The sequence below is a fragment of the Tetrao urogallus genome (genome assembly GCF_951394365.1).
Source record: "Tetrao urogallus genome assembly, chromosome: 13".
Lineage (NCBI taxonomy): Eukaryota > Metazoa > Chordata > Aves > Galliformes > Phasianidae > Tetrao > Tetrao urogallus.
The window spans coordinates 6,485,429-6,507,308 of NC_136826.1; the positions used below are offsets into that span (position 1 = coordinate 6,485,429).

The 21,880-nt window shown below is 39.6% G+C and overlaps 1 protein-coding gene across 1 annotated transcript in view; it reads left to right on the forward strand.

The window, feature by feature from the left end:
• The window catches only part of ATRX (ATRX chromatin remodeler), a gene marked incomplete at its 3' end in the record, with an annotated part of 73,376 nt that extends 54,343 nt beyond the window's left edge, over positions 1 to 19,033 (forward strand). Inside the window, exons 23-35 of the mRNA XM_079541944.1 lie at positions 1,526 to 1,656; positions 1,951 to 2,039; positions 2,209 to 2,381; positions 3,296 to 3,449; positions 3,702 to 3,805; positions 5,534 to 5,642; positions 6,345 to 6,522; positions 7,812 to 8,006; positions 14,868 to 15,017; positions 16,149 to 16,274; positions 17,180 to 17,275; positions 17,822 to 17,950; positions 18,755 to 19,033. Coding sequence (XP_079398070.1) covers positions 1,526 to 1,656; positions 1,951 to 2,039; positions 2,209 to 2,381; positions 3,296 to 3,449; positions 3,702 to 3,805; positions 5,534 to 5,642; positions 6,345 to 6,522; positions 7,812 to 8,006; positions 14,868 to 15,017; positions 16,149 to 16,274; positions 17,180 to 17,275; positions 17,822 to 17,950; positions 18,755 to 19,033 — 1,913 coding nt within the window. The remainder of the gene's footprint in view (positions 1 to 1,525; positions 1,657 to 1,950; positions 2,040 to 2,208; positions 2,382 to 3,295; positions 3,450 to 3,701; positions 3,806 to 5,533; positions 5,643 to 6,344; positions 6,523 to 7,811; positions 8,007 to 14,867; positions 15,018 to 16,148; positions 16,275 to 17,179; positions 17,276 to 17,821; positions 17,951 to 18,754) is intronic.
• Between the last annotated feature and the right edge of the window lie 2,847 nt (positions 19,034 to 21,880).

Genomic DNA, 21,880 nt, shown 5'->3' on the forward strand with positions numbered 1-21,880 from the left:
TGCACTCCCTAGAAGTTCGATTAGTCTGTCTAGACTTTGGAGGGCTTGATAAAATTATTTGAACCTAAGCCTGCAGGTGTCAGAATGGGTGGTACTGTTTCATGACTTAGCAGCCTTGTTGAGCTGCTTCAGCCCCCTGAACTATCAGACAGCATCATTTCCTTTCTCTCTCTGGATCTTGGGTGAGTGTCCTGCCAGTCTGGTGAGCTCAGTCAGCTCATCCAGCGGTCGGTGCCAGAGGTGACATGGGAAACAGAGAACTGGGGGAAAGGAAGGAAGAACTGCCTCTAATGAGAAGAGAGCTGTGTGAGCTAGCCCTGGCCCAGGTCCTTATAGGAGATCTCTGAAATGGTTGTGGAGGCCCATGTTAGTTCTCTGGATTACTTACGTACTTAAAGAGTTCTTCCAGAAAAGGACATGCTCTCTGATTTTCATTAAATAAAAAAGCAAATATAGAAAAATGGCTGCTTCTCATCTGCAAATGCTTAAAATTGTTTTCCTGTGCCTCATAATAGAGGCATGTAACTAAAATCACATTTTAGATGCTATTTTCTAAGACTTTCAGTTTTTCCTTCATTTAACAAACAAATTATATTGTTTTACTTTCACTTCTGAACAAGTCTGTAAGGAGACATTAACTTTGTGTTTGATACAGCAAGTTTATCAGGTTAAGTTTAGCAAAGTTGAACTTAAGAATGTCTATCTTATATTTCCTTTTCTCAGCATCATAGGGAGGCATAAATGTGAAATTTCTTAAGGCTGTTTTATGATTAAAACAAAGCAAGAAGTTGATTTGTTAAAATATTTTTTACACATCTTCTGGCATTGCCTTATCTACTGAGCAAATGCTGTGAGTGAGCTTTGTGCCTGCTGTGCCATAGACATTTGATCATTTTGATGTAGCAAATACTGTTCTCTTGTAGGCATACATGCCTTATATATTTTATGCAGTAAATACAAAAACCAATCTGTTTCAAGAACCAAGAGTTATTTTGCTGCTTAATGGGTACTTGAAACTACAAAAAATGTCTGACTTTGAACATTCTGTTAAGTAGTGCTAATTTGTGCTTGGGCAATGCAAATATGCTGGCCATTTTGAAATTCTTTATTGTAACAGATCAGTGCAGTGTTATGAGTTAATGAGGGAAAACCAAAATGAAAATAAATAGCAAATTTTATTTTGTTTTCTAGTTGGGCTGCTTTATGAGAGCTGATTATACAGTCTAAATAGACGTGATAGCCCTTCTAGGAGGATTTGGATTCATTCCTGTATTGGGGAGAAAAGTATATTGATGTAAGATTGGTATCATGTTTCTCACGGTCGAGAAAAAAGGGAAAAACTAATTTTGACAACTTTAACTGGGAGAAGAACTCCTTTGACTGACCTGTTCTACAAGAGATGTTACAATATGGTGTGCATCTGGAAAGAACACTCAGTACTGTGCTAGCAGATCATTCAAAGGAGGAGCAGTATATGGCTAATGTACCTCAAAGTTTCATTCTCAAACCTGGACTTCATTGTCAGGTGTAGGTGGCGGCAATGAGGGTGGACGAGGCAAAGCTGGAGCTAAACTGTTCCAGGATTTCCAGATGTTGAGCAGAATATGGACTCATCCCTGGTGTTTGCAGCTGGACTATATTAGCAAAGAAAATAAGGTAAATTAGATGTATCAAAATACTCTCTATAAAGAACTTTCCAAATAAGCTATGCCAAATGTTGGGTAAAGTTTCATCAAATTAATGGAAATCTTTGTTGCTGTGGGGTAATTTTACTGCTGTTTTTGTCATATTTTTAGTTTCAGCATATGTTGTCATTCTTAAAAACATTTTGAAAGGCTGTCTTTTTGTGCAACTTAACATTGTCTTAATGACAAATAAGCAGATGGCTGAAGATTTAATAAAAGCTTCTAGATGAACAAACAGTAAAATTTCTGTTTTTTCTCTTTTAAGGGCTACTTTGATGAAGACAGTATGGATGACTTCATAGCTTCAGATTCTGATGAAACTTCAATGAGTTTAAGTTCTGATGATTATGCAAAGTAATTAAGTTTTTATTTATTGTTTGTTGTTGGATTTATCTCCCTAATAGAAGAGGATGTCTATAAAAGTAAATGATCTCTCTAAAAGTGAATGTATTTTTACATGTATGTCCTCTAGCAACGTGATTCAAAAAGATAAATACATAGGTGTGTAATGCTATCTCTCTAGGAAAAAAAAATCCAAGGGGAAAAAAGGGAAGAAAGAATGTAGTTCAAGTGGGAGTGGCAGCGATAACGATGTTGAAGTCATTAAAGTCTGGAATTCAAGATCTCGTGGAGGTGGAGAAGGAAATGCAGAAGAACTTGGTAACAACCCTTCAGCAGTTATAAAATCAGAAGAAGGTGAGTACAGTATACAGGTAAATCAAATACCATGCAGTTTCATTTTGGAAAACACAATTTGAGAGGGCTGTTGTGCTTTGTGCAAAATGAAATTAGGGAATTTGCCAGGTACTCCTTCTGTGCTTACGGTTCCTGCTATTTCTAATAATGTGCTCCAACTGATAACTGTTTGAATTCAGAAGTACGAAAAGATGCAAAGTTAAGAGGCAACTATGGTGCTTTTCCCTTTTTTTACTATGCTAATGAAAGAATATTGAAAACATTTAACAAATGTGTTTGTCCTTCACTGTTACACCTGGAAGATGTAACGTTCTACAGGTGTTGTTATCGCAGTGGTGCGTTAGCAGGTGAGCAGGCAAGAAACCTTCCTAAAGAACTTTGCAAAAAGACAGATGATGGTGGTGGAATTTGTTTTTTCCTTTTGTAGAGAAATAATATAAAAGGGGGGAAATAATGACTTTTTCCCTTCTATGTACTGCTGTATATACTGATGTCTTCTACGTTAGCTTTGGAAAAAGAGATTTTAAGTCTGAGTATTGTGAAAGTGAGAGGAGACACGCAATCTTGTGGTACAGGAGGTATTATTGGAACACTTGAAGGCTTCATCTGTGAATTCTCTTAATAGATGGTCTTGGTGTAACTCAGGCAACTATTAACTTTTCAAGAATTTCAGGTGTTTATTTCAGATTCAAATCACTTTATGAGTAGTTGCTTTTCAGTTGCTATAATTCGAATGAATTTTCAAAGATGCATGATTGTTGGAAACAAAGGTATCAATTTATACTTAGGGGGGGAGGATTGCGGATAATAGAATTCTTTGTCTAAATGTCCTGTAGCATTAAAAAATAACATTTCAAAGCATTTAAATGGAAACCATGCCTTTATCTCTGACTTTTGTGTGTGTGTTTCCATAGGTAAAGCTACTTCCTCATCCAATCCTGGTAGCCCAGCTCCAGACTGGTACAAAGATTTTGTCACTGATGCGGATGCTGAAGTGTTGGAACACTCTGGGAAAATGGTTCTTCTCTTTGAAATCCTTCGAATGGCAGAGGAGCTTGGGGACAAAGTGTAAGTCAGTTTTAGAAGTGTTTTAAACAATCTTGTAAATAAGTTAGTCTATTTTTCATTCAATCTAGAGATTAGATGCTATAGCTCAGGTTTCTGAAGCTCGCTATTTCCAGCAGTTTTTGCGTGCATACATGTACTCCCCCGAAGTCTTTCACTGTGTCCAGAAAGATTGTTTGTTTGAAAGGTTGTATCAGAATGAAAATTTGTTACAATAATTAACCCCAGAGTTGAATTCTGTGTTTCTGTTTCCAGCCTAGTGTTTAGCCAGTCCCTTATATCGTTGGATTTGATAGAAGATTTTCTGGAGCTGGCTAACAGGGAGAAAACTGACAAAGAGAAGCCTCCTATCTATAAAGGTGAGTGTGAGCTTGTTTGAGCAATTACAAAGCAAATTATTCTTTTACAAGTCTGTCTTCATTCCAAAGGGAATGGAGTTGAAGTAATTGCTTTCATGAGAAACACTCTATCATTCCTGAAGTTGGCAGAACTGCTCTTCTCCTCTGCAGGTGGTCTCTGCTATCCTATTATGGATTCTTGTTTCTGATTTCATTCTGTGTCATGTGTGCTTAATATTGCCTAGGCAGTAAAAATGTTCATCATCCAAAATGAGAGAAGGCATTTTATTAAATTCTGTATAAAAGTGACGTTGTATGCTCATGCATGGCAAATTCTGGTCCTTCCTACTGAGAGAGAGAGATAATGAAGGAAAATGATAACACTTTCAAATGGTGTGGTCTGGATACTGAATGCAGAATGTGAGTTTGGGCTTTATACGTGCTACAGTACATTTTGTCATGGATTCTGTAAGAGAGCAGTGTCTTTAATTAATTGCTATGCTTGCGATGCTTGAATGGTGAGGAATTTCTCACTAACCAGATGTGTACTCTGTGCTGTGCAGGATTTTTTATTTTCCTCTGTGTGATCATACCCAAATTCCTGATGATGCAGTTTGTTCTTATGCTGAGTTTCAGTTCACAATAAGTGCAGATTGAAGAATTTGTTTGAATCTCATTTCTTTCAAATATCTTCTTTCTAAGTCTAAGCATGTATAAACATTTGCATAAGAGAAATGTGGCTTTGGTGGTATGAGTGCCATTAGATGAAGATCTCCAGTATCTCTCTCACAGATTTGTTCCCACCTGCTGCTTCCTTAGCTTCTGAGTGTTTGTTACCTTCCCATGTAATTAGTCGCTATCCTTTTTTCTTGCTTTTAATGTTTGTTCCTTCAGTGTGAGCTCATTCTTAAGGTTGTGGACTTTTTTCGCATGCATATTCGGTAGATCTTTTATTAACTGGCGGTAATGGTAAGATTTACCATATACAGACATTCATAGAATGGCTTAGGTCGGAGGGGAGCTTACAGATCATCTGGTTCCCTCTGCCATGAGCTGGCTGCCTCCACCAGCTCAGGCTGCCCAGGGCCCATCCAGCCTGGTACTGAGCACCTCCAGGGATGGGTGCCCACAGCTCTCTGGCAACAGTGCCAGGCCCTCACAGTCCTGTGAGGCAGTTCTGGCATGACTCATAGCGTGATTATAACTTGGCATCTTTAATTTCCAGTCTGTTTTGTTTAATATCAGTTGTTAATTTTTACAAAAAGATCAGAATCTTAAGAAATAAATTATACTACTAAGGTAATACTATAATAATGAATAATACATTTTTTTCTTTAAGGTAAAATGCTATTGACAAGATTTACTCTGCTTTTGAATCATTTTAGACAGGATTGGGTTAGGATATGTAGGAGATTTGCTTTTTGCTTTGCAGATGTTTATTGTTTTCACAAATGCAGTTGCCATTATTTTCTGTCGTATTGTGTTTTATATTTTGTTACGCAAGCCTCACTAAATAATTTTCAGGCCATGCCTTTGAGAAACACCTGTATTTTCAAAAAAATGTTTTCCATCATGGATTCTTTGTCTTGAATTACCTCTAGTCTTTTCCCATTGCTTTGAATTGTTAGAGAATGTCATCTTTTTTGCTCCATGTTTGCTCTTGCACTGAGAGAGAGAGTTGAACATTTCCAGTATTATCAGTCTGGTTATCTACATAACCAGCATTTTAATCATGATTCTTACTTATAGGTGAAGGAAAATGGTTCCGAAACATTGATTACTATCGCTTGGATGGTTCAACTACAGCTCAGTCAAGAAAGAAATGGGCTGAAGAATTTAACGATGAAACTAACGTGAGGTGAGGTCTCTTCAGACAGACGTTCTTGATTTCTTCCCTTTTTTCTTTTGTTCCATATTTCTTTGTTACTTGTGTTAGTTTACTGACCTTTAACGCTATGCCTTTGAAGTTTCACAGTGCTGCCAGGTGCAGCACTGCTTCATGTAGTTGTTTCAAGCAAGAAACTGTTGACTGTCCCCTCTCTTCAGTGTGCTTATTTGTTTACTTCAATACTTGTGGCTGAATTCCATATTGATACTTACTGGAGGCTGCAGGTTCTTTGTAGAGACGAACTGTAGCTTTTCATCCATACTTGTACTTCAGTTTGGCTTTTGAGTCTAAAGTCTTTATCAGAGACAGAGTTGTGCTTGAGTTACCCTTTGAGCTAGCCATAGAACAGTTTCAGTAATATGGGGTATGCTTTTCTAATATTACTATTGAATGTGATATAATGTGAATTTGAAACAGCAGAAATTAAAAAAAAAGAAAAGAAAAGAAAAATAAAAATAAAAATAAGTCTTTCCCAGCAGTTCCTGTTAACAGTTGATTTGTACCTGATCTGTATTTCTTGAATGTTTTGCTAAAAGTTTTGTCTCTTTTATGCTTAGTACAACATCTTAATGATGTTTTTTGAGCAGTTTCCATGTTTGACAATTCTACAGTAACAGCAACAGTAATTTTTTTTCCAAAATATTAAAAATCTGCAACTTTTCTTTGTTCCAGAGGCCGCTTGTTTATTATATCCACTAAGGCAGGTTCCCTTGGAATTAATCTCGTGGCTGCTAATAGAGTAATCATCTTTGATGCTTCTTGGAACCCATCATACGATATCCAGAGTATTTTCAGGGTTTACCGCTTTGGGCAGAGCAAACCTGTGTTTGTGTACAGATTTTTGGCCCAGGTACGTTTCTGAATGATGATTTTGTGATACTCTGGTCCTGCAATCTGAATTGTAATCTCTAACTGTTTGGATGTCTGAAGTTAGTGGTGATTCACACTGATCCAGTCACCTTCTAGCCCAAATCTGGTAGCTGTATTTGACGCGAAACCACTGAAAAAACTCTTGAAGGAAATGGCAGTGAATTTAAAAAGGAACTGAATGTATTTCCAGTAAAGCCCATCTCATCTGGCAGTCTGTGTAACACCATTCTTAGCAGTGTGATTCACACACTCAGAATAACGCTTTTACTGTTTTAACTTGCACACTACTGAAAATTTGTGATTTGGAATGACTGCATAAAGCATAGTTGCTATTTGGCAGCAGATTTGCTCAGTGTGGCTGACTTCTACAGACTGGTCTCAAGGCTGCTGAAGATCCAAAGGAGAAAGTTAGGGATTTGTTTTTAACATAGAAGAAAGCATGCAGTCATGTTTGGAGAGCTTGTATTGCAGCCTAAAGATCAGAAGGATTGTTCCTAATTCTGATGATCACTGATCTGTGCTGGTTTTAAGCAGTAGCACCTTTATTTCTGATAGGTAGTTCCTTGCTTCACCTTTCAATTCAAGGATTTTTACAGTATAGACTGAAGACCTTTTCCCAGTAACAGTACTTAACTCATGATCAAGTCACTATTCACTTGCCAACTTAAATACATTACTTCTTGTAACATGTTTCTGTCAGATATGCATTTTTTTTCCTTCAGGTTTCAGTCTATTTTTCTCTTTGTGCACTTTTGAACTGTTGGTACCCTTTTTAAATTACAGTGTTTAGAACAGGCTGTGCTGTTCTCATACTTTCTGTAGTCATCGTCTTTAAGAAAAAAAATTCCTTTTTCATCAGAGATCAAGTTTGTTCTTACACAGCTGTGATAGATTAGACTTGACTGCTTCTCTTCCCCTGCCCTTCCTACCCAGCAATATGGTATCTGTCTTCCTTTTTGTGGGCTGCTCAAAACAGCAAAATAAGGTAGGTCCTGTGAAAATTGACGCTTTTGTCACCATTGGGGAATTGGAGGGAAACTGTTCTCTTCTTCAAGGCATTCCTGAAATACGAATTTCTCATGACAGTCAGTAGCAGCATTTTTTTTTTTTCAGCAAACGAAGTTTTCAGGTGGCTTTGTAGGTAAGGATTGAAGAAAAAGGGAAAATAGAGCAACATTATGTTGTTCTTGCTCTTGTATCTCTCTTAGTATTTTCCTGTATAGCAGGTGGTTTGGTATTTGTATTAAAGCGAGTATCTGTGTTCTTTAGGGTACGATGGAAGATAAAATCTACGATCGGCAGGTCACCAAGCAGTCCCTGTCTTTCCGGGTTGTGGACCAGCAGCAAGTTGAACGTCATTTTACTATGAATGAGCTGACAGAGCTGTACACTTTCGAGCCGGATTTGCTGGATGATCCGAATTCAGAAAAGAAAAAGAAGAGGGACACACCAATGCTGCCAAAAGTAAGTCGGCGTACATTGCTGGGAATTAAACGCTATAAAAAAAGCTTGTATCTGTTTTAGAATGTGGGGTATTCAATCTTGGAAGGAGAAAGAGTGCTGTGTTGTCACTTCAGAGTAGAATTTTTCACTTAGAAATAAGGTGAATACAATTGTTTACACTAAACGATAGAACACCCTGAATTGGACGGGACCCATAAGGATCACTGAGTCCAAACTAAGTATGCTGCATGGTGAGAATGCTGATCCTCTGTGCTCTGAAATAACAGGAATTAATGATGTCAGACCTTTTTCCAACTTGATGATGAATTAACTTTGAAGATGACAGTAGTTTGTTTTCAGTGAGGCTTGCCTTAATCTATTTGTGTAATGGCTGTGGCATGTGTGGTAGTGGTTCGTTGTTCCTGCTTCACTTAGTAATGGCTCAGTATCCTGTGCTGTTCACAGGGAACCAAACAGCTTACTGACCGAACTGGAAAATAGCCAGACTTTTATTCCTATCTCACGGTGAAGTTCAGGAGAAAGAATGGACTGAGCTTTTATTTTACTCTCTGTTTTCCAAGTTTGTATTTGAGGTTAGGCTTGTCTGATTTATGTTCATTGTGTTAGATATCATCCACATATACTAATTTAATGTGGTCTTCTGGAGGCTAATTGATCAATAAGTTGTTGTGCAGTTATCTGTTGCTCATCACTTGGTGAAGAGCTTAGCAGTAAAGAGTAAGGTTTAAATGTGTGGCCCACACTTAGTTTCCTGATTACATCTCTGAGTTATGTTTAGGTCTTGGTGTGGGAATGGAGGTTTTCTAGTTCATAAATTTATTAATTTTCAAAGAAAAATTGTATGCTCTCCATTCTAGACTCTCTGTAAACCCTGATAATAAATAGTGGCTAAACTTTGCATTGGCATTCTTATTATTTAGGCCATTCTCTGAAATTGAGTCTGTCAGACCACCTGCAGCATCCGTGCAGCTGCTGGGGGGATTTGGGAAGCGGGAGCCCCATAAATGTTCGTTGCTGCTGCACATTTGTTTCAAAACCCTTGAAAACAGACTCTAATGACTGTATCTGGGCTCCTTTTATTATGATGTTTCGCAGTGTAAGCAGTAAGTTGGAGATAACAGATTTTTTTTTTTAACTTCTTAATCAGTGCTTTGAATAAACAGTCATCGCAATGGGTAAATAATCAGTGCAGTCATTATATGTTGGAAATTACTTGTTTTTATTTACAGTAATAGATCAATTCATAAATGTGTGGAAGTTTATAAGCTCCAGACATAGTTCAGTATTTGATTTGAAATTAAGTTCCACATTAATTCAGTTTAGCCATCACCATAAGGTTCACATCAGTTAAATTGAATATAAGCTTTTAACCAAGTTGCTGACTAGAAATAAAATTGCTGTGTATAGGAATTCTCTGATTTTTGTTGTTTTTCTTTTCCCCTTGGTTTAGCACATGGTACTGAACAAATTTTAAAATTTGTCCTTCTTTGTGTGCATTTCTTACCTGTTTTGTTTTGGATTGGTTGAAAGGACAAGGTGTCATCAGGTGGATTCATCTCGTCTTAGCAGTTTGTGCATTTATTTGTTGAAAGCAGTGTTTTGCCTTCCTGGTAGCCTCACAAAATGTGGAAGGTAGCTATTACTCCCCAGTTATCCTTCCCTTCCCTTGTGTCCCACAATTAGGCATGGTTCTGTGATAAGGAGGAAGAACTGGAGGTGTGGAAGTGTTCTAGAAGTACACAGCTTGCAGTGCACATTCCTAGCTGGGAGGCAGAGGAGCCTCCCACATGCGGCAGCCAGTATTTTCGTGTCATTGCTTTGCTTGTGGGGAGTCCTTCTGGTTGTCAGTGGGGAAAGAGGTGCTTGAGGAATGTTAATAAAAAAATCAGTAGCTGTCACTGAGCAAAGCATTACTTGTGGTTTGGGATTTGGCCAGGCAGTCCAAGGGGAGGAGTGAAGTCTGTCCCGTAAGGCCATCTAGTACACAAGGGCAACAAGGTGAGGTAATCAATGATTGCTGGGTAGTCGATCCAAGACAAAATGCAGATGTTTTAGGATCTGAGTAGGGCGGCTCCCAGTGCTGAGCTGGCATTGAGCAGCTCTGCCTGGTTGGCTGGTGCCAGTGCAGTGAGCTGTTGCAAAGTAATCTATATCAGACCTTTGTTTCATTTAGTCTTAGACTTACCATGAAAAATGTAAAGATAAAACTCTCCTTAGCTGTTTTGATGATCTCCGTTTCTTAATCATTGTTTTTGCTGCATTTGTCTTCCCCTTGGCTGATTGGGACGTTTTATTTTCATTTTATCCTTGCTGTGCACACCAAACTGAGCGAGTCCAGTGACTTCTTCCTTGATTTCTGTGATCTTTTTATCTGAACTGTGGCTCATAATTGTATGGGAACTGCTGAGTCACGGCCTGAACCTCTCATTGATCACCTGAGGTGAGCCATGAGCCAGCCAGAGGAGCACAGGTGAAGGCAATTCACTGTGCTGCCAGAAGGGGTGAAGCCTGGCTGCACCCCTCCTAGACCTATTGAAGAGCTGGCTACCAGGGGGGAAGGATCTCTTCTGGAGATCTGCTCTGCTGGTGTTTTGTGAGCGAGCCCAGGATAGGGGTAAGCCTTCTATTTATTCTTTTGTTGTCATAGTCTGCTTTGCCTAACTCTCTTGTTTATTTTGTGATTATAACATCCTAATATTCTTTGATTATACAACAATTTATTTATCATTAGTTTTACTTTTGTTTTGTTTCCTATTTCTTTTGCTCTCTCCAGTTCTCTAGAAATTCAACGTGAACAGTCAAAAGTAGGTATCAGCTGTAGGAAGTGCTGTGGTGGATGGTGGATGGTTCTCTAAATCGTACAAACTTACTCATCCAGAAAGCTCACTATTCCTTACCTCTGTAGATATGCACAATTCAGCTTTATCGCTGATTTGGTGAATTTAATTACAAATCTGCTGCATTTTTTGTATGGGGAAAAAGTTGATTATAAAGACTGATACGCTTACAGAAGCGTTTTATGGTAACAGCCGTTTACTGCACACCACCTCAGGGTTAGAATCCTCAGATGTTTTTTTCCTGGTAAGCTCAGCGTGCCCAGCCTGATCTCTGCAGCTTTCAGCTGGAAACACAGGCCACCCAAACTTCACCTGTGCTGCTCTGTTCCATCAGTGAGCTGTCTGCCCTGTGCTCGCAAAGGCTGAGCTGCTCTTCTGTAGTTGTTGGCAAAGGGAAAGAGGAGTTAGGCTAAAAGAAGGCTTTTGTTCTTCTTTTCACAGGTTTCATGTATGATTTTCTCTGTCTTCAGGCCTCTTCATATCTTTCACATCTTCAAAGCATAGTCTCTTGAACAGTGACACCATTGTGTAATGCTACTGTTGTGGAGACAGCAAGATCAGGGATTACCGTTGTAATCCATCCAGGCAGTGTGAAATGCGCAATGAAAGCACGTCGCTGTATTAAACTCATTTATCAGAGGCACAGTTTGAATCTGAGAGAACAGATTCAGAGAAACTCTGCTTGATTTTGAAAACGTGTCCATGAGATGTTATCTTTTTTAATAATCCAAGCTTCAATCAAGGCACAGTTTCTTAGAAAGTGTTGTTAATAGCGAGGAGATGTGGAATAGTACTTTTTATATAAAAGACACGTGGCAAATGTGGAAGATGGAGGTTTTCCTGGAAGCTAATCAAAGTTTTGTGTCAGATTTGAATTTCAGCAGCAGTTTTGTGCACACTGCAGTCAGAGCAGCACCTACAGGTTGTCTGGGGAGCCTCCAGGGAAGAGGCACATGGCCCTGCCACGCTGCCCTCACGGTGCTGCTTCTCTGCCCTCATCCTTCTGAAACCACTTCTGCATCTTGAAAAAGAATGTATAACAGGACAGTTTTAGTGTGGATGTTGTTGACTCGATTCAGGTTTGTGATGTTGGAGTTCAGAACTGAGTAGCAGTAATTGTTACCACCCATGAGATGTATGCAAATACGGTGACTCACTGCCTAACGGAGACTAGAGGTGTAAGGTGCTTCTTAAATTACCACTGTACACAAACAGTGAAAGCGTAAAGCAAGAGAATTCCCTTTAGTGTATGATGTCTGTACTTCAGGTGTTTCATTTTACTTTGCTGTGAATTTAACGATGGATTGCAAGTCGTCTTTAAAGGTAGTGTGGTTTGACTGGGCCGTTTTTGTGAAGATCTCAGGCACTTAACACTCAGCTGCCACGGGACTGTGCACTGGGGAACCCTTGGCTGATACATAGCTAATGCTGCACTCTTCACCATCAGCACTGATAATTGGACCCTGATCGATGCCACAGGCGTTTGCACTTAGGCCAATGCAATATTTAATTTGGAGCAGCAGATGTGAGGTAGGAGCTGGACGAAGACACAACGGGCTCTGGGGGCACCGCTGTCCCTGTGGTGCACGTGTTCAGAGCGGCCCGGTCAGCGGGACACAGTCCCAGACACAGGTTGTGGTAAAGGAGAACTTGGCTCAGCTGGGTCGTGTAGTGCAGATTGGAAAAGCAGATTGAAACAACAGTTCAGTTGAGTGTAGTGTAATCATTATTTTATACTATCTTGGGACCCAACCGGGGCATGGTACTTACTGTACTTCTGTACCAAGGATTCTGTATTGTGAATTTTGGGAGAGCTATTACAGTCAGAACCAGGAGAACATTTGTATTTTTATATTTTTTATTAATATGTTTATTTTTTTAACCTTGGTTAAATTGTTTGAGGGGAGGAAAAATTTTTGAACTACAGCATAACTGAAGTTCCTCTCTGGAAGTTTTCCCTTCTAATGCATTTATCTCTCCATAGCATTTAATTTCTGACTGGATTTAAAAAGGACAAATGAAAACTCTTCTAAAAATCGTAATAATTTAAAAAATGTCATCAGTTTTTCATGCATTGCTAGGATTTCCTCTTAAAAGTTAATCAACTTATGTCATTATCTCATCAACAAGCTAAATAAATGAAAAGGAATGTAAGTCTACTGTATGTGAGGTAAAAGTAAGTTTTTTTCATTTGACAGTTACCTAAATGGCAGTACCTTCCATATACCAATTTTCAAGTTCCATCATATTTAACGCAAAATAAAATTCAAACAAAGAAAAGCAAACATGCAGTTGGTTGTAATTTAAACCACATTTTGAAGACTGTTGGCCAAGTGAGCATGGATTATATTCCAGTATTGTTTTCAGTAATTGTGTTACCATGGAAATTAATGCATATGCATGTCCAGAAACCCTCCTCACACTGATGTACAGCTCCAGTATGTTGGGAGTGCCTTAATTGTGCTCCCTTGCTTTGGTAATAGCTCCATGACTTCTTCACCCACTTCTTCCAGCTGCCATTCTGTATCCATTATCGCATCCCTTTTCTCTCTGCCCTTCTCTCCCACCATCCCACAATCCCATTTGCTGCCTGTGCCCATGAGTCATGAGATATTACCCTGAATGTTTCTGTGAGGAGCCAGAGCAGAAAGCACTGGTTCTGATTTAGGAAGGCAGGTGATAGCAGAGGGATGAAGCAAAGACAGCTTACAGACTGGCTCAGTTACTTGGCGTTAGCTTATGGTTACTACAGTTGTGTTTTAAACATGCACTGAAATGAACACATTCCTGTAGCTGTTGTGATCCACTTGCAGCTCTGTGCTGTTGCATCGTGGTTGTTCAGGTGCCGTGTTTCCAAGTGCCAGGAGGACAGCTTGTGTTCCTGTTTGCACAAAGGCCTGTGTTGGTTTGGTCTGTAGATATCTGTGCAATTGTGCTGCAGAAAGACAGTCCCTTCAGCATATTCTCTGTAATTCATTCCAGAGCTGGTTCAGGAAGTTTGCTGGATTGATGTCTATGTTTTATTAGCCCTAGGCTGAATGCTGAGGAGTACTGGAGCTTTCTCAGGCACGCTGATCTCTGAACAGCTGTGGAGACAGGATTGTATATTCAGTGCAAATGGGGACTGCTAAACCACTGTGAACTTATTTACCTTGAAACATCAGCTCTTCCCATTCATTTTCTATTTTTATGTCATCTCTTAATTGAGATAATGATCTATTGCTGTGTGTCATCTGCAGGCTAGCTGGGTAGTTGGGCGAGCAGCTTCTCAATTCCAGGAAATGCTCAGCTTGCCAGTAACTTTCCCTTTAGAAAACAGTAGTAGGTTTTTTTTTTTAATTTTAAAATACATTTTAATATATATCTTAGCATATCTGTAAACAAAACTGCAATGGTTTGTAGTTATAAAGAATGCTGTAAGCGTTTCAGTTAACCTTAAAAGCAATTAAGCATTATGGGTGCTGTGCAGCATAGAAGGCAAAATGGCTGCCTGCTGAAGAAACCCGGTTGTAGCAGCAATGTGACCTCTGGTAGCCTGAGGGGCGGTTTGTCTGAACGGGCATCTTGACAGCTTTAAGAGAGCTGCCTTCTGTGCACGGAGCTGGCGGCCAGCTGGTGGGCTGAAGTGCTGCTCAGCGTTTGGAAGCCGGTGGAGGTGCTCTGTGGCTCGTGGATGCAGGTGGCTGGTAGGCCCTGTCAGGTACCCAGCCTGAGCAAAGGAAAATCATTTCGCACATTCCATTCCTTTTAGTTTCTTAAACTGCATTTATTGTTGTGGAACCTGAGTACATTCCTGTGGTTCATTAAGTGATTTGACTGTCATCTCTGCAGCAGATTGTTAATCCATTACCCTCCCTCAGAGGAAAGTTGTGCTTCTAAGTTCTTTTTAAATTTTGTTTCTCTGGAGAGCTTTGAGCTGCTATTAGTGAAAATTGGGTCAGAGCAGTGAGGCGTGCACCAAAAGTAAACACAATAGAGCTGTCGAGTGACTTTGTGTTTTATCATCTCTTCTTCATTTGAACAGGATACAATCCTGGCAGAATTGCTTCAAATCAATAAGGAGTATATAGTAGGGTATCACGAGCATGATTCACTCCTGGACCATAAGGAGGAAGAGGAGCTCACGGAAGAGGAAAGGAAGGCTGCCTGGGCAGAATATGAGGCAGAGAAGAAGGTAAAATTATCTATATAAGTTTGCTGTACACAAAAATAGCCATTCTGTATTTCAGTACCGCTGACCTTTTCAGTTTGTTTTGGGAAAAAAATTTTTCTGATAGGCCAGGAAGTAGGCATGTGAAGCAGGCTGTCTAGAAAAATGGGGACACTGTGTCTCTCTTAGTGCTATTCAATGCTATTTATATTACTGTACTACTTATGCTAGTGGGTATCTTTTTTTTTTAATTTCATGGTGACAATCAGTTGGAGTCCTGTGTAATATCTCACTTCTGCCATTTAAGGAATATTTGTAGTGCCATTAAAGGTATATAATTACAGAACTGTTCACCAAAATCCCACAAGTATACAGGCATCTGCAACAAAGGATTTGCCTTTTTTTTCCCCCTTATTCCCTATATCTTATTTACTGGATACTTTATGGAGTGGTTGAATGAAGAAAATAATGACTTGGTGAGAGCACTAGGGAGTGTGTCTGTGTGTGTGTGTGTGCGTGTGTTAAACTGTAAAAGGTTAAAACTGTGTAGTAAAAGCAGTTTGGTAACTTGATGTAGCTGGAGTTTAATATAAAAAAAATAATAATAATGTCTTGAAAGGCTTAGTTCAGGTCTTTGCACCTGATCAGAGGTCTGAAAGTAAAAAAGAAAAAGGAAAAAGAAAAAAGAGTATGTAAAGTGCTGCTGACAACCTTGAATGAACAAGTGACAGGTGGAGGACTAGGAGAAGGCAATAGGAAGATTCAGTCAGTGTAAGTGAGCGTGGAAATTGCCCTGTGAGAAATCCAAGTGGGAGATAAACTTGATATTCCTGTTAATAAATTCCCCACTTCAGTTCTTCACAATTCTGTCACAGTCAAGTCAGTACTGATGCTAGGTAGTGGTTTGCAATCACAAGATGAATCTTAAACAACTGCAAATATACCAACAAACCTTGGCTGTTCTTTTCTTAGCGTACCAAATATTTAAGCTAAACTCATGTATTAGCTCAAAAGGAGGATTGAAGTTTCCCCGTGCTTAACGTGTCCTTTTGACTGATGGGACAGACTCACCTGTGTGCTGATTCACGTGTAGTGAATGAAGAACGGGATGTATTCCAGTTGCTTGTGCAGACAGGTGTGTGCTTTGTGTTTTAGGGCTTGACCATGCGTTTCAACATGCCGACAGGGACCAACATGCTTCCCACTAATTTCAACTCTCAAACGCCGTATATTCCTTTCAATTTGGGCGCTCTGTCAGCGATGAGCAATCAACAGCTGGAGGTGAGCAGTGATCCAAGTAGTGTAACACCTGCGTTGCTGTGAGAGTGCCTGTATTACCCTGTTGCACGTGGGTGGTGAAGGTCGTTCTTAGATACCCTACTATTATATAATTGTCCCCTATTTTTAATAATTACCTTTTTTGTTGTAGTTTCTTATTGGTGAACTGACGTCTAAATTCTATGCGTATAAACTGAAGTACCTGTACCTGTGTGGTATCTTGGGACTGTGGAAATTCTGCATTCTCTGCAGACGTGAATTACCACATTGAGCTTCTGGGCCTCAGTCTCGTGTCCGAGAAGGAATAGCAGAGAGGAATACGTGCTCCACTCCCTGCTACCTTCAGTTCTTCCTGATAGGATGCCAGGCTGTAACTGCAGTGGTTGAAGCGCAGTTGTCTTAGGATACCTAGTAGAGTCTGGTTAAGGAGTTTGTACGAAAGAACTGAAAGCTGCTAACAAAGAATGCAGACTGGGGGACCCATGTCGTGTACATCTGTGCGGTAATGGGCCCTGCGAGCCAGCACTGTGCTAAAATATTTCATGGCGGTTTGAGCTCACAGAATGTGTTGAGACCGCAGCATCATCCAGCTCAGTGCTGCAAAAGATTTGCCTGTGAAGAAAAGCATCAGTCCTGTGATGATCTGAAAACATTTGGGTACCTAAATATTTTTTTGATATAAGTAATGTCTCCTGTACAAGCTGCTGGATTGGTATACGTAGTTCAGTTACTACATAGTGAATTTCATTTGTGTGAATGTTAGAAGCTATTTTGTTACTCACTCACTGGCTTCTGCAAATGAGAAGAAAAATGTAATTCAAATGTAGGTATGTACACTGGAGATGTAAATATAAACAAGATGACAAAGAAATGCTTTATTTGTAGTTAATTTACTGATGTTTTCTCAGGACCTCATTAATCAAGGAAGAGAGAAGGTTGTGGAAGCAACCAACAGTGTAACTGCAGCAAGAATTCAGCCCCTTGAAGACATCATTTCAACTATAGTGAGTACAGCAGACAACTGTAGGTCTAGACTGGGAGATGGGAAAATGTTGGATGTTATCACATAAATGACTGTTGTATGTGATGATTCATCTACATTGTTGTGTTAATAATGACAGTGATTTCCAGTTTGTGCCAACCTTTATCATGCAGCTTGCAATAACCTTTCATGGCATCTGGATATCACAGAGCCTTGCCAAGCTAACACTTAACCATTACTATTGGCTTTGCACTGAAAATCCCAGCTTTCTACAAACAAGTATCTTAATTGTGCAGAAATAAGAACCATTTCCTGTTTCTTGTCCTTAGAATCTATCTTGGATTCATGCCTTTCTTGTTGCCAGTAATCTAGAGGCATATTACTGAAACTGGTAGTTTTAAGAGCTGTTAACTCTTAGTTCGAATTCTGGGGAAGTATAATTTTGCATTTTCTAGGAACAGGGCTGTGCTTTAACTCCTGATGCAACTCTGAATATAATGCAGGACCTCAGTCACCATTATGCTTCTGTCAGAATGACTAACACTAAGACAATTTTTTTCCTTTTCAGTGGAAAGAGAATGTAACGCTTACAGAGAGCCAAGTGCAGGCCCTGGCCCTGAGCAGACAGGCAAGCCAAGAGCTTGATGTTAAGCGACGAGAAGCCATCTATAACGACGTCCTGACTAAACAACAGATGGTAAAGTGTCTAATAATCATTTGATCGACTGCCCACGTTTGAACGGAGATATTGAGTGTGAACTTTTCGTGTGTGTGTATAGAGGTCTATGTTTAGATACATAAATACTTACTCACAGTTGTGTGTTTCCACGGGTCAAGTATTTGCTGGCATTGTGTAATGGTGTATATGATGTAACATCGGGAGTTGTTGACTTGTGCAGTGTGCTGGGTTGATTCCTCAAACTCATCGAGGGAGACTCCATGAGAAGATGGTTTCAAAAAAACCCTCACCAGATTTTTCTATTGAAGTAGTGTGCTTGAAAGTAATGAAGCTTGAAGAGAAATCTAATTCCCAGAGCTAAAGATGAATCATAGAAAGTATTGGTAACATCTTTTAGCTTAGAATTATTTTGCAAAATCTGAAAGTTGCCCAGTTTATGTCAATTAGAAGAGTTTCTCTTAGGCAGATGTGCAGTGATGATCCACGTGCAGGACTTTCAAAGGGCTGATAAATAATACCTGACAAAAAAAGCTGTAATTTGTTCTATGCAGTCATTTCACAGGATAGTGCAAGTAGGAACTTGCCCAAACGTGGTATGAAATGCAATAGGCAAATCATTAAGAAAACTTAGCCCTAAATGGTGTTACTAAATGGTTTCTGCAGCAATCAGCTGGTGAATACCATCGCATTAGTGATGGTGATAACAATAGTGCTTTTTCATTCAGCCATGCGATCCTGAACAAATTGATTTTAACTCTGAACTTGATACTTGCAGCGTTGAGGCAGGTCGTGACTTCTAACAGCTCTGCTTTCCCTTCACAGTTGATCAGTTGTGTTCAGAGGATACTCATGAACAGAAGACTACAGCAGCAGTACAATCAGCAGCAACAACAGCACATGTCTTACCAGCAAACAGCAATGAGTCATCTCATGATGCCAAAGCCTCCAAATTTAATCATGAATCCTTCCAACTACCAACAGATAGATATGAGAGGAATGTATCAGTCAGTGTCTGGTGGTATGCAGCCGCCGCCTTTACAGCGAGCACCACCCCCAATGAGAGGCAAAAATGCAGGGCCTTCCCAAGGGAAATCGATGTGATTTTGCACTAAAAGCCTAAAGGATTGTTAAAGTCAGAGAAAGAACTTTTATTTTTTTAGGAATCAATGGCTTAACAGAACTCAACTGTAAAAAAAAAAAAAAAAAAAAAAAAAGAAAGAAAAAGAAAAAAAGAAAAGAAATGAAATGAAAAAAAAAAAGTTTGGTTGGTCCCCTTAAATGCCATGTTCCATATTAGTGCTTCAGCTTTGTTTAAGTAGGACAATGTTTTCCCTGTTGTCAGTGATGTTGCCTAGAATCTTCTTACATATGTTGAGTACAGGAGATGCCAAGTTGTTTTCAGTGAAAACAAGTGCTCCCATAACAGTAGTATCTCCGCAGGTTTCCTGTCTAAACTCCTATGCTTGCTTTCAGTAGCTGTGAAGCTATCATCAGATTTGAGAAGCTTAGGAAGGACTGCAGGTCTGTATGTTTCAGTATACCATATGTGAGTTGTGCACAGCTGAGTTCTTGATTAGACTTGATTCCTCAAATTATGGAATACTTTTCTGCTTACCCATTTCTTAAAGTTAGTGGGAATATTGTAACAGAAATAATTCAGCTTCCTTTTGACTGAGGTCTGGACTCATACTGTATCATCTATGCTGACTGAAGCATAGGAACTGAAAACACTCTGAAACAGAAATGAGTGCAATATTCTTAAGTACTACTGCTCTGAAACTTGTAAGTCACGCAGTTATATAGAAACTGTGTATACAGCCTTAAATAGTGACTTGGGGAAGAAGAGTGATCTTCCTCAGTCTTCTGCCATTTTTTATTTTCAGTTTTACGTGATGGAATAGCAGCTGGTGGTCTGGAGGTGTTTTTCCTTTTTCTCTGCGGAGTCCAGTGCAAAGCACATTTCTGTTAACTCCTTATTGCTGGTGCTGCTGTCTCGTCTGCTTGCCAACAGCGGGAGACAGGCCAAGAAAACAAAATTCCTGGTTTTTTTGGGGGTTGGAATACTGGTGGTGGGCAGGGGCAAACCCTGTTATGCCATCAACTTTAAAATGGCACAACCATTGCTGATTTGGCACTGGAAGGGGCTCTCACAGCTTCCCAAGGTACCAGGGCAGAGGAATAACTTTTCCTCCGCTACATCAGAGTTTTGGTTATGCACTCCTCTCCCTTCCCTTTCGTTTGTGTGAAAACATACCTTAGTACACAAAGAGCTCGTTTCTTTTGTTTGTTTTTACATAGACTGCAGATGAACTTCTGGTTTATTATATATCATTAGCACTCTCTTTAGCCACAGTTTTTGTGCTCATGGAGATCTAACTAAACCCAAACAGGGCTTTTTTGAATATAGCTTGGTTGGCTCTTCCCCCACAGAATAAAAGCGTTTGTAATTTGGGAGTGAAGGACGGAAGCATTTGAGGCGACGGTGTACAGAGTACAGGGAACAGAGAGAGAATGCTGGAGGAGCAGATGGATTTGCTGTAGGTGTTGCTGGATCTTCTAGCTTGCTGACATGAACTAAACTGTTCTGGCTTCTGGAACTTAATTGACCTGGATGAACAGATTTCTTTTGCATCTAAATATGCAAATCTTATGTGATATTTCATGTCGTGATCAAAACTTGGTTTGTGGTCTGGACAGTTTCTCTGATCTGTTGCAAAGGCTGACGTTGCCATCGGACTCTTTGTTACAAGATGCCACAAATGAACCTCTCCTGTGTTCTGGAGCTTTGCCAGCTCTACTGTTAGGTTTAACCTGGGGGGAAGGGAGCAAAAACAGGTGTATTCACACTAGAAGAAATGCGAATGTGAGACTTTGAGACAAACATTTGAAGGCAAATGTACTCTGGGCAACTCTCACTGATGTTCCTATGCGTCTTGAATAAGAGAAGTATCTTCTACCAAACCTGAGAATGTTCAATGGAGTTTTACAGTAACTCAAAAGACTTAAATGTGGAAGTTTTAGGCAACATTTAGCGGCACATTTTTTTCATTCTGGACAAAACTATGGATAACAGAAGCATAAGAAGAAAGCTGAGATAAGCGTTGAAGTAAAACTTGGACCACTTTGCATACATGTTTCTCACTTGACATTTTAGCTGCATAACAACGTGCTTTGAGTATAACATCAAGCTTTAACAAATATTTAAAGACAGAACATACATCAGTAAGATAACAAAAAGCTCATTTTTATATTTGTTTTAGATGTTTTAACTAGATGAGATGGCTTAAGACGGCGAATAAAAATGTTGCTTGTAATACAATTTTGCCTGCTAAATTCTCCACATTTTGTAACCTGTTTATTCCTTTGGATGTAAAGCGTTTTTGCTTAGTATTGTGATATTGTATATGTTTTGTCCCAGTTGTATAGTAATGTTTCAGTCCATCAACCAGCTTTGGCTGCTGAAATCATACAGCTGTGAAGACTTGCCTTTGTTTCTATTAGATGGCTTTTCAGTTCTGTATTAAATATCTTAAGTACTATAGAAAAGGTGTCACCTCTTCCTATAAGGCTGTTTTGTAATATATATAAGGACTGGAGATGTGTTTTTAAAGGACGAGAAGCATTCAAGTATGAATCAAGTATCTGTGTTTTCACCATTCAAAGTGCTGTTTAGTAGTTGAACCTTAAACTATTTAATATCTCATTTAATAAAGTGACCAAAATACATCTATGTGCCTTGTGCTACGTTTGCAGTTCCGCATCATCTCCACGTAGACTGAGATCTCATCTGCTGAGAACTGCGGACTGGTGCTGCGCTGCGAGTCAAGCTCTCGTGTTCTGCCTCAGTGAGGTTCCTGGAATGGGACGTGGATGTTAATTGTTAGGGAGGGCAGCTGAGGGGACATGTTTCCAGCTTGTGTGCATTAGCAGTGCCTTCTGCACTGATCT